Source organism: Merops nubicus, unplaced genomic scaffold (assembly GCF_000691845.1).
Source record: "Merops nubicus isolate BGI_N331 unplaced genomic scaffold, ASM69184v1 scaffold39750, whole genome shotgun sequence".
Classification (NCBI taxonomy): domain Eukaryota; kingdom Metazoa; phylum Chordata; class Aves; order Coraciiformes; family Meropidae; genus Merops; species Merops nubicus.
In genome coordinates this window covers 46,392-61,568 of record NW_008585637.1, presented here as the reverse complement: position 1 = coordinate 61,568, position 15,177 = coordinate 46,392, and the positions used below count along the sequence as shown (strand labels likewise).

General features: G+C 39.5%; 1 protein-coding gene across 1 annotated transcript in view; it reads left to right on the top strand.

The window, feature by feature from the left end:
• The window catches only part of LOC103780313 (nidogen-1-like), a 38,235-nt gene extending 25,417 nt beyond the window's left edge, over positions 1 to 12,818 (top strand). Inside the window, 6 exon segments of the mRNA XM_008947982.1 lie at positions 1,149 to 1,275; positions 5,752 to 5,923; positions 8,104 to 8,261; positions 9,527 to 9,650; positions 10,814 to 10,926; positions 12,580 to 12,818. Coding sequence (XP_008946230.1) covers positions 1,149 to 1,275; positions 5,752 to 5,923; positions 8,104 to 8,261; positions 9,527 to 9,650; positions 10,814 to 10,926; positions 12,580 to 12,701 — 816 coding nt within the window. The 3' untranslated portion in view covers positions 12,702 to 12,818.
• The last annotated feature ends 2,359 nt before the right edge of the window (positions 12,819 to 15,177 follow it).

The window sequence follows — 15,177 nt, the reverse complement described above, 5'->3', positions numbered from 1 at the left end:
TGTTTTTTTCAGACAGTTCTCTGCACTTCTTGGCTACAGACATATATATAGATTATTTTTTTCTTCTTCTTCAATTTTTTTACTTCCTTCTCCGTGTGTAGGTGCAGTGGGTGGTAAATCTTCTTCCCACACTTCTTACTACTGTCTTGAGAATCTTTTTTTCCTTGAAAATGAATCCTTGATGCTGAGAGATAAAATACAACTCTTCCTTAAAACCTGCAGTTAAAATTAAACTTTCAGTCTCCACTAACAGCATTGTCTCTGTGTTGCCTCAGTGTTGTGTATTTGTGAAGTGACAGTGTTTATCACTGTCAGGTTGCTTTGATTGCTTTGTAAACTACATGAATGTACTCTGATGTATAAGTGCATCTGGTTTAATGCATAGTTTTGGACCATCTTTCTAAGAAGTGGCAAGTTACAAACGCAGCAAAAGTGATAGACCAGGGAATCCAGGTGAAATTACCAATTTACCCTGAAAGTCTCTTTCATTTGCCTGGAGGAAAGAGTTTCAACTCTAAACTCAAAACTCTAGTCCTGTCTTCTTCTGCCTGGAAAATTACATCTGTGTGTTCCTTGTTCCATGAGCATATTCTTTCCAGCAGGATGATTTGTGGAGTATTTAAGCTTTTTTTCTTTGTTTTAAAAACTTACTTTGTTAGAACTTCTGAGTCAAACGATGCCATGTAGGCAGCACTGCTGAAATGCAGTCATAATGCATGGGTTGGTGAATATATAGAGTGTGAATCAGTGTAAATTTGATGGATCCTTGAAGGGAAACAATGAGACAAAAAAGCATGCGAGGAATAACACAGTGAAATAACAATATGAACTTACTTTAAATGAATAGGCAGGTGAAGTTGTGAAAGTCAGACCAGCTGGTCAGTACTAATACCTACAATACTTCTTTGAAAGAAGACAGTTGTAAATGGTGTCTGCTAGTGAAAAGGGACTTATAATTGAAAGAATTTTTCAAAGCCATTCTGCAATGACTATTGCCCACTCTTTTTCTCTGCTTGCCATCCCCATCTCTCACCTTTCCACAAGAATTTTGTTTTTTTCAGGCTTGAGACTTAGATTCATAAGCTACTGCTGCTGGCAAATAATTGGTGTTTAACATAAGCTGTTGTAATTTGCTTGTTGATCAACAGGATAAAGTTGTTATTGGAGTTGCTTACGATTGCGTGGACAAGATGGTTTATTGGACAGACATCAGCGGCCCTTCGATCAGCAGGGCGAGCCTGCATGGTGGGGAGCCAATAACCATCATCAAAACAGGTAACAGCACAAAACTTCCTCTTGCTACTCCCTCGGAGTGACACGAGAGACTTGAATTTAGTATTATATACTTCACAGGTATCACCTGAGCTATAGCATTACATGTTTGTGTTGTTTGGTTAAACAATAACTAAGAAGTCTGCATAACATAAAATGGAAAAAGATCTGTTCCCTGTGCAATATAGTCCTTCACTTCTTTTCTGCTGCTAAGATAGGCAACAAGTCAGTTCTCTCTAAACTAAGTTTAAGGCCAGAAATGGGAGCAGCACATCAGTGAAATGGTTCTGTCCCTACTTGCAGCTGAAGGATAATCTACCTGTCAAACCATTAAGTGTCTTCTGAACATCACTGGGGATGTTTTAATTCAAGGTTGAGAGATTTGAAAGATGTATTGAGCTGTTGTAGTGTCTTTAGAGCCTATCTCAAAGCACTAGTAGGAGCAGGGTTCAGAGCCTCACAGTCTGGGCTTTGGACAGTGCCTCAGCTCCTCAGAGGAATATTTAGAGGGTATTTGTACCCAGCTGCAATCCTAGGCTCTGCTTATATTTTTGCTGTGTTGTACAAAGAAAAAAATAAAAACAAAATAAAACCAACCCTCCTTTGGATGCTTTGTCACTTCTAGGGAATAGTCTTGAGGTCTTCACTGCTTTCTACCTGTGGTGGCTTCCTTAGGGCTGCCACTATAGTGGGGTAGCACAGCCAGTACTCTCAGAGCTAAGCCCCAGGTTATGACATCATGGACTTTTAAAGTTCACTCACTTTCCCGTGTTGTGGACTGGCTGTGCTATGTTGTGCCCAGCCTGGCAACCCTTGTGTAGCCCACCTCTTCATATAGTTATGTCTTGTCAACCATACTGATTAGAAAGGCTAGTTCAGCATCCTTCCTGAAAAGGTCCCATGTCCCTGGCTGTAAGGAATGGAACACATGGGTAGGGTGGGCTAAGCTCACACTACTGTGAATAGACGTTATTCATGCTTACAATGATACAATGGCTACAAGATGTAAATATGTGAAGAAGCAACATTATAATATAAAACCTAGGTCATGTGCTGGAGTAGACCTATTGTTGTTCAATGTATTTACAGTATAAATAGGGGATGATGGATTGTCAGTTTGCTGTTGAATGGGTATCAAACACAATCAAAACTAAAGCTGACTAATGAGTTGCATTTATATATTCACATGGAATATCATCCCTGGTTATCACTCTTAGCTTCTTGTTGTTGTTCAGGCAAGCAAGATAGGTAATCCACTGGCTAGCTGAGATTTGGTTGTGTAGTCCTTTTCTGTCCTGTTCTCTGCCTGTCAGCTGCCTGCTTTGCTGAGAAAGGACTAGTGAGCAGTGAGGTTGAAGAAGAGAACCCCTGCTCTGTGTTCCTGGGCTTGGGGATCAAACAGCTGAAAGGTGGTTAGAAACTGTTTCAGCTGTGACTTTCCATGCCTCACACTCAAGTTGTAAATTAAAAGTGAGTAAAACAAAAGTGAGTAAAACCACTTTGTCTGTTTTTTACACTTGGAGTTGCTCAAGGATTTGAGAATTGGACTAGAGGGTGTCGTGGGGGTTAGTGCTTTTATAGTGTTGTGGGGGTTAGTGCTTTTATAGTTTGTCCTGTTCTCATACTCTTTCCCCCAAGGCTCTACTGCTCACTGCAGTTCATGTTCATTTTCATTAAAAGGGTAAGTGTAAGCCCATGCATCTTAAAGATGAAAACTGTTTTAAATGGAAAGGCTTAAGGGGAAGGCCAAGTTCAGAAAACAAAATGAATGGGAGACCATTAAAAAATCAACAAGAAAAATAGCTGGGGCACTTTCTGTGTTCTGATGTCCTCAGGATCCTGGAACATCTGTGTAGTCAAGATACTGGAGGAAGTCACCATTGCTTTGAGTCCTTTGCAGCTATTGTCACAAAAATTTAGGAAAGTATTTTAGGAAAATGATCAACCATTTTTAAAACTCCACAGTAAATATGCTTTGGTTTTCTTTGGATGTTTTGAGTATCTCTACCTGGAGTTTGTGCTTTGGAATAGCTGCTTTGCTGGGGCGCTATCTGGGCTCTTAGGGGCAGTGGAGAGGTGGGGGTGGCTTGGATCCTACCTTGCCCTGGGAAGGGAAAAGAGAGAGCTTAAGGCCATACCTAACCACTCCAGCAATTATGGAACTTCATATTTCTTTACAACTTGATGGCTTTGTAAGATTTCTTCTTCATCCCAACTTATTTAATCTTAAAGGGAGTCTAACCTGTAATGCAAGCATGTGTCTATACAACTAAAAATTCTGTGGGGAAAGTATTTCCAATTTCAACAATTAAAATATTTGCTCAGATTCTACTCATAAAAGTGAGGGAAATTACTACTGCTAAAAAATTGATACGGATATGAATTACTCTGTCTAATGAAAATGTGTGTGCATGCATTAAAAATCTTGCAGTGTAGAAAATAAAACTTTTAAAATATTTGTGAAGGCTTTCAACTAAATTTTATTATTTTAGGTCATTCAGGATACTTCAATGCCACATGGAAACCTCATGGGTTTTACCTGCTAAAAAAAAAAAAACCTGTATGTGTAAAAATGTCTTATGATTTCTGTTGTTTGCATAGGAAATGAATGCCATCCCTGAAGACATGTTGCACTTCACCTTCAGGATGTTAGTGGGCTCCTCAATAAGGAGTCAGAACAAAATAAGTTTGAATATAACAATATTTGAATGGATGTCTTCTATGCTGGCCAAGACTGAAAATTTAAAATTTCAAGAAATGGGAAAAGGCTTCCCTCTCAGAAGACTCATGAGAATTCTTTGTTTTGTTTCAGTCTTTGTCTTTTTCCTCCTATGAGCTGCAGCTGCTTTCCTCAGTTCACATGTATTTTTGTGGAATGCACTACTTTGTTTGTTAAAGCTCTTGTGATCCAAGTTGCATTGCTTTGCACAACATGTTTTATTGTAGAGCCCCATCCAGCTCTCTCTCCCTGCAGCTGTATAGCCTGTGGAGGCTTTCTGAGCTCTGCAGCTGTGGAGGCAGATCAGGAAGAAGAGCTTTCCTCTTTGTTTTTCGTGCTTAAGTTGTACTAGCCATATACATCTGTACAAGCCTGTTCCCAGGGACAGAGCCTGTGACTCTGTCAGGCCTGTGACAATAAAGCAGGAACACACTTGTGCCTCTGGAAATACTGGTGATACATGAAGCCTATATATTTACTTACCCACCATGGGGAATAGCTTTTTTTTCTGGCTCATTGTCAACAAGACAGGAAAGGCATTTACTTCAGGCTTCTTTAAATGTCCTGACATGTAGCTGAAGCAAGGAAACTAATCAGGGAAGAGGGACTCCTGGGAATCAGTGGCAGCAGATCTTTTGCCTAATACCTTCTTCTGTTTCCTAAAAAGAGGCTGGGAGCTCCTTCACCACCATTTAGTCAGTCCCAGAGAGTGGGGATTGTCACCACCATCACCTCAGAACAAGGCCACTGTCAGCAGTCTCTGCTATTATCAAGAAAATAAGTAAGAACATGTGAGAGTCTGAAGCATATGTTATTCAATAGCTGGCTGGTATGAAGGGTCACTTCACCTCTTTTTGGGAGTGACCATGTGCAATTCTTTTTCTTTTGGAATTTAAATTGGACTAAAATTGATTTGTACCTGTTTTTTGCTTCACTATATCCCACACAGCCTGCCTGCTCTATTTTAACTGAGGAATGAACCTTGAAAAGTATAGAGAAGTTTTTCATAGTGGCTGAATTGAACCTTAGAGTGTTATGTATTTATTCTGCATCCTTCATCTGAGTTAGAAGCTACTAATGCTAAAGCAGTAAGGTCATTATTTGCTATTTCCTGTTGTTTTTGGAACAACTAACTGTCCAAGAAAAACTGTGTACATACAGTACTAAAACATGTTCCAAAAAGGTTTGCTCTGCCAAAAAAAAAAAAAAACCAAACAAAAAAACCCAAACAACAACAAAAAAAAACCCCAAGAACTGAATCTAAATTCCATCAGTTAACTACTATCATTATCTCTAGTGCTTTGGAGCTTGTTTATCTTTAATTATTGCATTGGCTAAATGGAGCATAAGTCCAGTTTTCAGAGGGGCTCCATGTATGCCAGTACCAAGGAAGAGGAAATACTAAGCATTATAAAATCTGTTCTAGATCTTGGCCTGCTAAGGAAGGTACAATAAGATAATCTCTACTGTTTGTTTCTATGCTATCAACTCTTTTTCTGTGTCCATCCACCAAGGAAAGTTTACATGCATGAGTTGGTTCCTTGTAGAATTTGTCATTCTGTGTATTTATGAAGGTTCTGTGTATTTAAACTTGATAAGGCAAAATGTGTATTCCTCTTCCAACTGACATGAATTAGGTTTCGTTGAACCACAGCCAGAAAACTGAAGAAAACTTCTCTCAGTTAGTTGTTTTCAAGGCTGACATTGTGTATTGGGAATAAATATAATGCCTAGACATGTTTTACTCTGTTCTTCTGCAGACTTGGGAAGCCCTGAAGGGATTGCTGTAGATCACCTAGGTCGTAACATCTTCTGGACTGACTCTCAGCTGGACAGAATAGAAGTGGCTAGGCTGGATGGGCGGCAGCGGCGCATCCTTTTTGACACTGGCCTGGTGAACCCCAGAGCAATTGTTGTGGATCCTATAAGAGGGTATGGAGATGTTGTCAAGAATTCTGTGCAGAGCTTGGTTTTATTTATTTAACATGAGCATATACTCTGAATCCATGTTTCTAGGCTGTCTGTAGACAATAACAGAGCTACCTTTTCCTAAAACAACTAGCAAACAGAAAAGGAACAATCTACTTGTGTCCTGTGTTTGAAATAAAAATTCTAAAATGCCTGCTAGGTAATACTGTGATATTTTGTTGAGAGGTTTGTCAAATACTTATTTTTACTTTATTTTCAGTACATTGTTTGCAAGATGACCAGCACTGACCTTACCTGGAATTTTTTTTTTTTTGCCAGATTACTGGTCTAAAACAGTAGATTAAGCAACCTTATGTTTGAATTTCCATCATGACAGTCCTTCTTCCTGTACTGTGTTCCTTCTCTGAAAGCCCCTACGGTGCCTCTTCTGTCATAATTTTCACTTTTATCATACTGTTGCCTGAGAAGGTCCTATTAGGCTTCTATATGAAGATGCCCACAATTATGTACTTTAAAAAGTGAGCCTATAAGCTTCATTCACAGAAATAGCCTAGCAGAGTGTAAGTAGGAAAGTGTAAATGTTTTCAAGGTATCATTCCAGCCTGCAACAATAGAATTGTCTCCATACTTTTATGTAGTCTTTGATCTGTTAACAATTTCTCTCTAAATATTTACAAGAAATACAAGGAAAATTAAAAGTACTAGAGAGTGCATGGTACTACAGCACATCTGCTCATTCATGTCTGAACTTCCCTGCTGTTTCCCTGGTGCCACTTTTTGTAGCATGGCTGCTGCTGAGAAGAGGCATTTCAGTCAAAATATTCAAAAGCACAGAAGCAAAGAGGCTTTCTTTTCAGTATTGAATTGCTGGGAAGCTGTACTAAATGATTGCTGAATTGATAAAATAGGCATTTGGAATGCTCTTATGTGAGAATTAATTTATGAAAAAAAGTACTATATCACTCAAGGAGAGTTTTTTTTGGAAGATACATCTTCATTCCAGATGTTTGCAAGCAAGGTTTGTAGTGACAAAAAAAATGCATGGTGTCCATGAAAACGAGTGACAAATAAATAAGAAAGTAAAGGTATTAACTTAGAATCATAGAACGGTGTGAGTTGGAATGGGCCTTAAAAATAATCTTAAAAAACCTTAAAATCTTAAAATAATCCCTGCTGCCATGGGCAGGGATACCTCCGACTAGACCATGTTGCTCAAAGGCCCACCCAACCTAGTCTTGAACACTTCCAGTGTTAGGGCATCAACTTTGCCAGGCTTCTCTAATTGCTTTAGCATAGAATAAAATGTTACATAATAATGGGCTGTAAACATCTGTGGATGTACATCAAGTGACAGAGTAATAAGAAAAAGTGAATGCAATTTGTGGTAAGAGAGAAGGGGAAAGGCACAAGTGTGATCAGATTGAGGAGAGACCTCTGTTCCATGCAGAACTCCATGAACAGAGTAGAACTCTGAGTTCAGGTCAAGCAACACAGACTTCTGTATCCTAGTACATGGTGTGTGTGTATGTTAAGGGCTAAACAACAACAGTGCTTGCATTGAAGGACCATGTAAATTTTCAGCCACAGAAAGTGCATCCAAGGGGAAAAAAAACCTCCAGTAACAAATGGCTATTATTAATAAAGCATCAGTGAATTAATGTTTCTCTTTGGGGTTCTTCCCCTGACCATAAACTACCCTGATTCCACTGTATATTGCTTACTTGGTGCACTGAAAAGGAAAAAGTAAGTTTCTAATTAATCCTACAAACGCATGCCAAATGCTCCTGCTGCTTAGCCTGAGCAGACGTGATGGGTAATGAGAAGAGCTGTAGATGTACATTTTGAATGGTCCTCAGAACTGTTGAAATGGAGATTCTTTGGCTGCCATCTTGCACATAACCTAAACAGAGTCATTTCTTCTCATGTGTATGCTTTCTCTTTTTGGTTTTAATGGAAGTGTAATGTTTGCTACATCTTTACTATGCTTCTGTTACTTCTATGTCCAAGTGCAATATGGTCCTTCTTATTTATTTTTAATTTATTTAGTAGTTCTTTAATTTATCACTTATTTAAATTACTTTGGGTGTGTACATGTTAGTTATGTGTCCTTAGCATTTCCTTAATTCCATCAGTCTTTTGAGATCAATCATTGTCTTAATTCTTGCCTTTTTCTTACTCTTAAGAAACTTGTACTGGACTGACTGGAACAGAGAAGCTCCTAAAATTGAAACCTCATACATGGATGGCACAAACAGAAGAATCCTTATTAAAGATGATCTCGGGTTACCAAATGGGCTGACTTTTGATCCTTATACATCAATGCTGTGCTGGGTAGATGCAGGTAAAGACACGGTAAAATCTTTTATCGTAATAGTAGTAGGATAACTATAGCCAGTCAGAAATTCTCAGTTTATTAATCATTACTACCACTGTAGTATTCATGTGAGACTGTGTGCAAGCTGAAGGATTTCAATTTTTATAACAAAACTTTCTGGGAATGCATCAAGTTTGTATCTGTGTGGCTATCTCTTTTGGCAGTGCTTAGGCCTTTGTAGAAGAAGTAGTGAGTTTAAGACCAGGAAAAAACAGTGGTGCATCTAATCTGGCCCTACTGAATATTGTCTTGGCACGGTTGCTCTAAGACCTGTAGCCTTAGGCAAAATCTGGATTGTATTTGTCTGAAGCAAGGCCTGAAAAAGCACTTCTCACTAGATTTAAAGATCAAGAGATAAAGGTTCTGCCACAAATCCATTGTTACTTTTAAGCCAGTGTCTTACCAGTGTGCTTTTAACTCTCGTTTGAATTTTTTTTCTTTGTCTTTCTGCATATAGACTCTTCCAGAGATCTCCTATGGAGGTGCTTTTGCTCTTCAAGTCACCTCTCAAGTTTTTGATAAACTAAAAAGATTGAGCTCTCTTTCTCACTGGAAGACACTTTCTCAAACCTTCAAATGTTATGCTATCTTTCTTCTCTTTTTCACACGTCCTCTCTTCTTTTCACATTTGTCTCTTTTCCTTTTTCCCTTATTTTGAAACCTACTACTTAAGAGAAACCCACAGGTGTTTACATTCACTAGCACTGTTCCTACCTGTATAGTAGCTTTACAGCCAGACCTTTTTACACTTGGTTTGTACCGACAAGTTAGATGTTCTTACTGCAGTCTTGCCTTTGTGGCCAAACCCACCAAGCATTTTGGGAACATGCTTACCAAACTGACTTTACAAAAATGCTTTCCAGAGGAGGTGGAACTGGTTGGTGGTTTAAGTATCCTTCAGAATGGAGGAGACTTTCTGTCAGCTTCCGTACCAGCCTGAGGGTGCTGGTATCTGTAGCAGGTGTCTGTAAGCAATGGCCATGGCTGCACTAGACGTCTGTGTTCCTGTAAGCTAAGTGATATGCTGATGAGCATTAGCACCAAGATACTTTTCCATCCAGTCTTTGGCACATGTAGAGATGTGGCACAGGAAGGGCTTTGGCCAAGCAGCATACTGAAAGACTTCCAGGAAGCTTTAGTCTGTTCATGCTCGAGTGCTTACGTTTGCCCTTCGTTCCTCGAGAGAGCTCTCTTGTTCTGTTTCAAACGCTTAATTGTTTCACTACGCCCAGGTACCAAGAGGCTGGAATGCATGAACCCTAATCACCTGGGTCGACGGAAGATTGTTGAAGGAATTCAGTACCCTTTTAGTGTCACAAGCTATGGGAAGAATTTATACTACACAGACTGGAGAAGGTATGTTATCTGCTAGAGACATTGCGGACTGCTTTAATCTGTTCCTCACCCTGGTAGAAACCGAAGCCTATACTGCATTTCTCGTGCTTGACCTCTCACACATTCCTGGTTTTGTTTTTGTTTTCCTGACAATAGCTGATGCAGGGCAGAGTGGATGTCTAGAGTTGACCTATTGATGTTGCCAGTTAACTGAGTTTTCATTTTCAGCATAGTGATTTATCCTCTAAAAATATGCTTTGAAACACTGAACATCTCTGGGAAAGGAGTGGGAGCTAACATGTTTCCCTTGTGGCTGTACTTGCTGTATTGTAGGGGGCAGAAATTAGTCACTCTTGCCTTTCTATGCCCTATGTTATCTATATTTCAACCAGAAATAAGAAAAAAAATATTTTTACTGTCTTGATGATGCTTTCTTTGTTGCAAATGATCTAAAACATTGACATGATCATGACTTTAGAGTGTATTATTTTCCAGCGAAAAATCCAGTCCATGCATTTTCAAGTATGTATTTTTCCTTGACATAAATGGTTGTGTGGGCTCTATCTGCAAACTCTTACACAAGTGACTCCAAGTGCAGCAGGAAGAGCTATTAAGATTTGTAAGGTTTGCCAAGCTAGAACCTAACAGCTGAAAAATGCTCTTCTACAATAGGCTTGTATAAATGGGAAACAGTGTTACAGGTCTGTCAGTTGAATGCCCTTTTATTTTTAGGAAGAAAAGATTGCTTATGGATAGCTATATGTCTTTGGGATATCAGGCTTCACTTGAAATACAACATTGTCCATAATCATTATGCATAACAGCTGCAAAGTCAGCTATACAACAGAGCATGTCAGAGGGGCAATGTGTCAGTGAAGAATGTGTCAAAACTACTAACAGATGTGTTCCTGTAGAGGGACATTGACCTGTGTTGGAAGTACCTTCAAAATTAGTAAGGTGGCTCCATGCTAAATTTCTTAGCTACCTGGGATGAAGATTATTAAATATTTGAGTTGTCCAGGACAGATGAGGTCTTGGAGGATTTTGCTTCTGGTGCCACTTTCTAATGGTAAAAAATAAGCAACTTCAGAGTTGTTCCCTTTTTTTTTTTTTTGTTTGCTTTTGTTTTCCCCTGTACTTCCACCCTCATCTCACTTCTGTATATTCTCTTCTGCATACTGCAGGGATGCTGTTGTAGCAGTGGATCGCACGATTTCGGTAGAAAAGGACAACTTCCAGCCTCACAAGCGCTCCCGTCTCTATGGGATCACTACAGCCTTTGCTCAGTGCCCAGGAGGTAATCCAGACAGCCCCCAAGGCTTTACAGCTGTGCAGCACCTCACCATATGAATGAACTTAGTAGCAGCTCCCGGTGACAGGCTGACAGCTGATGTAGGTAGTTAGTGAAGAATGGGCTAGTGCTTAGATTTTTGTTTAATAAGAAATTAAAAGCTGCTTTTTTTTAATATTTTTTTTCGTAAAAGCTCTTGTTGTGGTTGCCATATGAAACCAGAATAGGGAAGGAAGAAGGGGCCTGTCTTATCCTTTATCAAAGGACAAGTGTGTGATCAGGATGAGGATCTGACATGGCAGAAGCTGCTATGTTGTCATCATTGAAACTGAACACTATATATTCACAGCTAGGGCCTTATTTACATACTTTTAAGTTTAAAATACAGAAATATCATGGTCTTCCAAATGTCCTTAGTGAAATCCAGTATTTTTAAAAAGGGAGTGTTCAGAAAACAGCAGATAGTAGAGTGACAGGGCTGAACTTTCCTCTCCATTGAATGCTGAGTTTTTCAGATAGATAGGTGCAGAGCCTTTGTGTTGGGAGTTAGAAGGGTGTTGATAACACCCATGTTGTGACTACCGCTGAGCAGCGTTTGCACAGCACCATGAGGGCTGCAATGGGAAAATCAGCTCAGCCAGACTCGATACAATACATTATTGAAAAGACCTTTGTGAAGAGAGGAAGCTGATACCCTTGAAATAACAATTTATTCCCTGGGAAACAATATCACTGATCAGTTATGTTGTTCTTAGCGAATTATATGGCTAGGAGAAGAATATATCTTTTTGTTGTTACAACGTGGCTGGAATGATAAGAGTTCCGGTGTTTTCACTTTAGGCTTAAAAACATCCTAAGGTAGTTTCTCTTCAAATTATACAACATATATGGTTAAAAATATAATTTAATTTAACTGAAAGCTTGGTTCAGAACATAAAAATGTATATAAATGTCATAATTAAGAAATCGGTTACATTATTATTACTAGTTAATCTGCAGTTCCATTTTGGTAGGCAGCGTAAAACAAAACAACACTGTGTACTCTGAGTAAATGCTTGTGTTTGTAATATTCAGAACCTTGGTAGCATTTCTTTCTCATCATATGTCTATTTCAAGTGTTTTTCTTTATCAGACACCTTTCCCTTCAGATCCACTGCTCCTGGCACTGTCCTCTCTTTCAATTTAACCTCCAACATTAGCCCACTCCTCCCCACCCACCTGATTTTTTTCTTGTTTTCATCGGTCATTCCTCTGTTTTTGTGGTGGGTGGTATCCAGGAATAATGTTCTGGAGCATTTTGGACTTTGTCCCCTCCCATGTTGCACTCCCTGTATTTCCTTGCTCACTGTCTCTTCATGCCAATGTCTTCGACCACACGGCCAATTTAGGAAAGGCATTTCAGGAACAGCCCAGTTTTTTTCATGTTGCCTCTCCTGCTCTGTCCTGATATTTGGACCTTTCTTTGAGGTGAATATCAGAGGCTGACGGAAGGGATATGATGACTCCCATCTCCCCAAAACACTTCTGTTTCACTATTATAGCTTGTTTCATTCTCTTTTTTTCTCGTGAAATCTGCATTATTTTGTATCTACGTGGGTGTTTTTTGTGGTTTTGCTCTTGTATTTGGTTAAAGTTTTACACCTCTCTTTCCTTTTGCAGGGCATAACTACTGTACAGTGAACAATGGTGGCTGTACTCACCTCTGCTTGGCTACCCCGGGAGGCCGTTCTTGCCGCTGTCCTGACAACACAGTTGGAGTGGATTGTATAGAAAGAAAATGAACATTAAAATAAGCTTTAGAGCAGCAGACAACTTTTGGAAATGTGCTGTAAACAATTCACTCCTATCAACACGATCAGGCCCTAAAGATAAGTGCTCCATGCTGCTGACAGCAAGCCACAATGCACATACACAGACACACGCACAAGCGATGATTGTTTTGTAGCAGTTAGGCAAGACAGAGCTGCCCAGGTTGGGTCTGACTGCATCTTGTTCCTTGTAGCATTATCTCCTTGTAAAGGTAAAAGTGGAGGCCTTAAGTGCACCTGTGCTGAGCTATGAGGAAACATCTCTTGGCCAAATTAAAGTAACAAATAATGGACAGAGTGAGGCAAATGGCACAACTCAAATCCTGAGAGTGGGCTGTACCTCAGAGCATGCAGTAGTCACCTGCCTAGGGCATGCTTAGCCAGTTATGCAGCTGGACCGTATCTCTAGCTGAGAAATAACCAAGGGATCCCAAGGGTGAGTAGATGTTGGTGGGAACACTCAGTAATATGACAGGTTTAATGCCTAACTGCCTTCCCACTAGCAGTCCTTCCACTTCCAAAACTTGAATCTCAACTTTTGAGATTAGGGAAATGCTTATGCATGTGCTGTGAAGGTAGTTCTCACCCTGGGTCATGTGATCCTTCCACAGCACATAATTCTTTATATAAAATCAGGACTGCTTGGTGGATGTATTTGAAATTTTTGTTGGATTTTAAGAGATTTATTTTTTTTCTGTCTGAGGTGGATTCCTGAGTAGTTGCTTAAAATCCACTAAACAAACTTTAGATCTAGGTCTCAGCTGCTGTTAGTTCATCAAAGAGTAGATGTTGATTCATTTGAAGGAGTCTGTTTTTAAAGGGACACACAGTCACATTTGTTTCCTGAGAGCTTTTAAAATAATATTTGTTTGGTTCTGTAAGTGTAAAAGTGATATTTGAATCCTATCCTAGTCATCTTTCTTCCTTAGCAAACCATGCCATGCCTTTCTGTAGAGCATAACAGTGGCAGTTAAACATCTGATTTTCGGAAAGGTCATCTGTGTCTTAGTGCTTAAAAGAAAAGAGATGGTGATGTACCATATGTGTACCAATGTTCAGTAACAGCAAAAAGGTGTGCTGAAAATAGAAGCAAAGTTGAGGTTTTCATCGTTACAAATAACTTTCTAGTGGGGAGGGAAAATCCAAATGCATATTCTGATGTCGAATTAGCTGTAAAAATCTGGAAGAGAAGTTTGACTTCCACACTGTGTTGGAAAGAAGCTTACCTGCAAGCCAGCCTGCAGCAGCAGAAAAAAACAGGGCTTGTGAGCCGTCTGCCAGAACACGTTTCACAACGTAGTGATCACAGCAGTAATCCAACCTGGCCATTTCCTCACTCCCCCTTCAGACACTATAGTAGCAGTTTTAAACAGAGCCAATTCTGAGTCTTAGTTGTGTGACATCTTCCTTTCTAATTTTATATTTTTCATAAAATAACAATCTATATAAACATTTTAAAGACTTTTAAAATAACTTTTTATAACTTTTAATTCATTTTATTCATCCACTTAATCAGGTATGTCTTACTGTAAATATCAAAAATATGTTGAAATGAAGGTGCTTGATAACTCTTTCTCCAGAATTATTCACATATCTGGTGAAATATTAAAGTTTACACTATGTACAGGTATCTGCAGTACAGTCAATAAAAATTTTTGGTTTTTATTTTCTATAAAAAAGTCATGCCTGGAGAAGGAAGTGATATGTGGTGTCTCAAATCTCTTTTCCTTTTGAGTTCTGGGTTTTAACTCACTCATATCTAGCAAAGCTACTTCTAAGATGCAACGCTATAGAGGAAAAACTGCTGTTGGGATGTTTGTATTTTGAAACCAGTAGGTTACTTTTATGAAAAACAAATATGTGAAAGCACTTACAGAGTACACCCCTTCCTCTGTTTTCATGCAGACATTTTACTGATTGTTAACTCTTGTTTAACTTTGTCAAGTACGCATAATTCAGTTATACCATACTTCAGACTTCTACATTAGTGGAAATACAGAGCGAGAACTAGATTCAGTGGGGTACAGAATTTATCCCTATGCACAAAGACTCCCTGGTGCTGAGTTTCTAGGTGACATGGTGCTTTTGCTGCCTGGTGCCACACCATGAAGGCTCTGTTTGTGGCTGCAGATGTGCTGGGGCTGCAGATGTGCTGCAGCTGCAGGGCAATTTGCAAGCTAATCCAAGTGTGGCCTGTTGGAGGTGGTGATGCTGATATTTAAAATCCTAAACTCTTATGGCTCCAGCATGCCAGTGCCTCAAGGGAGGGTGGCAAAAGCCCCTGTAACACTTTGTAGATTGACAGCAGGAGAGCAGCATGCCTGTCAAGTGACCCATTGGAGAAGTGAACAGTGGAGGCAGCAAGGAGAAAGACTGGGATTTAAAGGGTGGTGTGTGTGGAGTTACAGGAGGAGACATGTTGATCCGTGCTTGGCACTGCACATGGAAT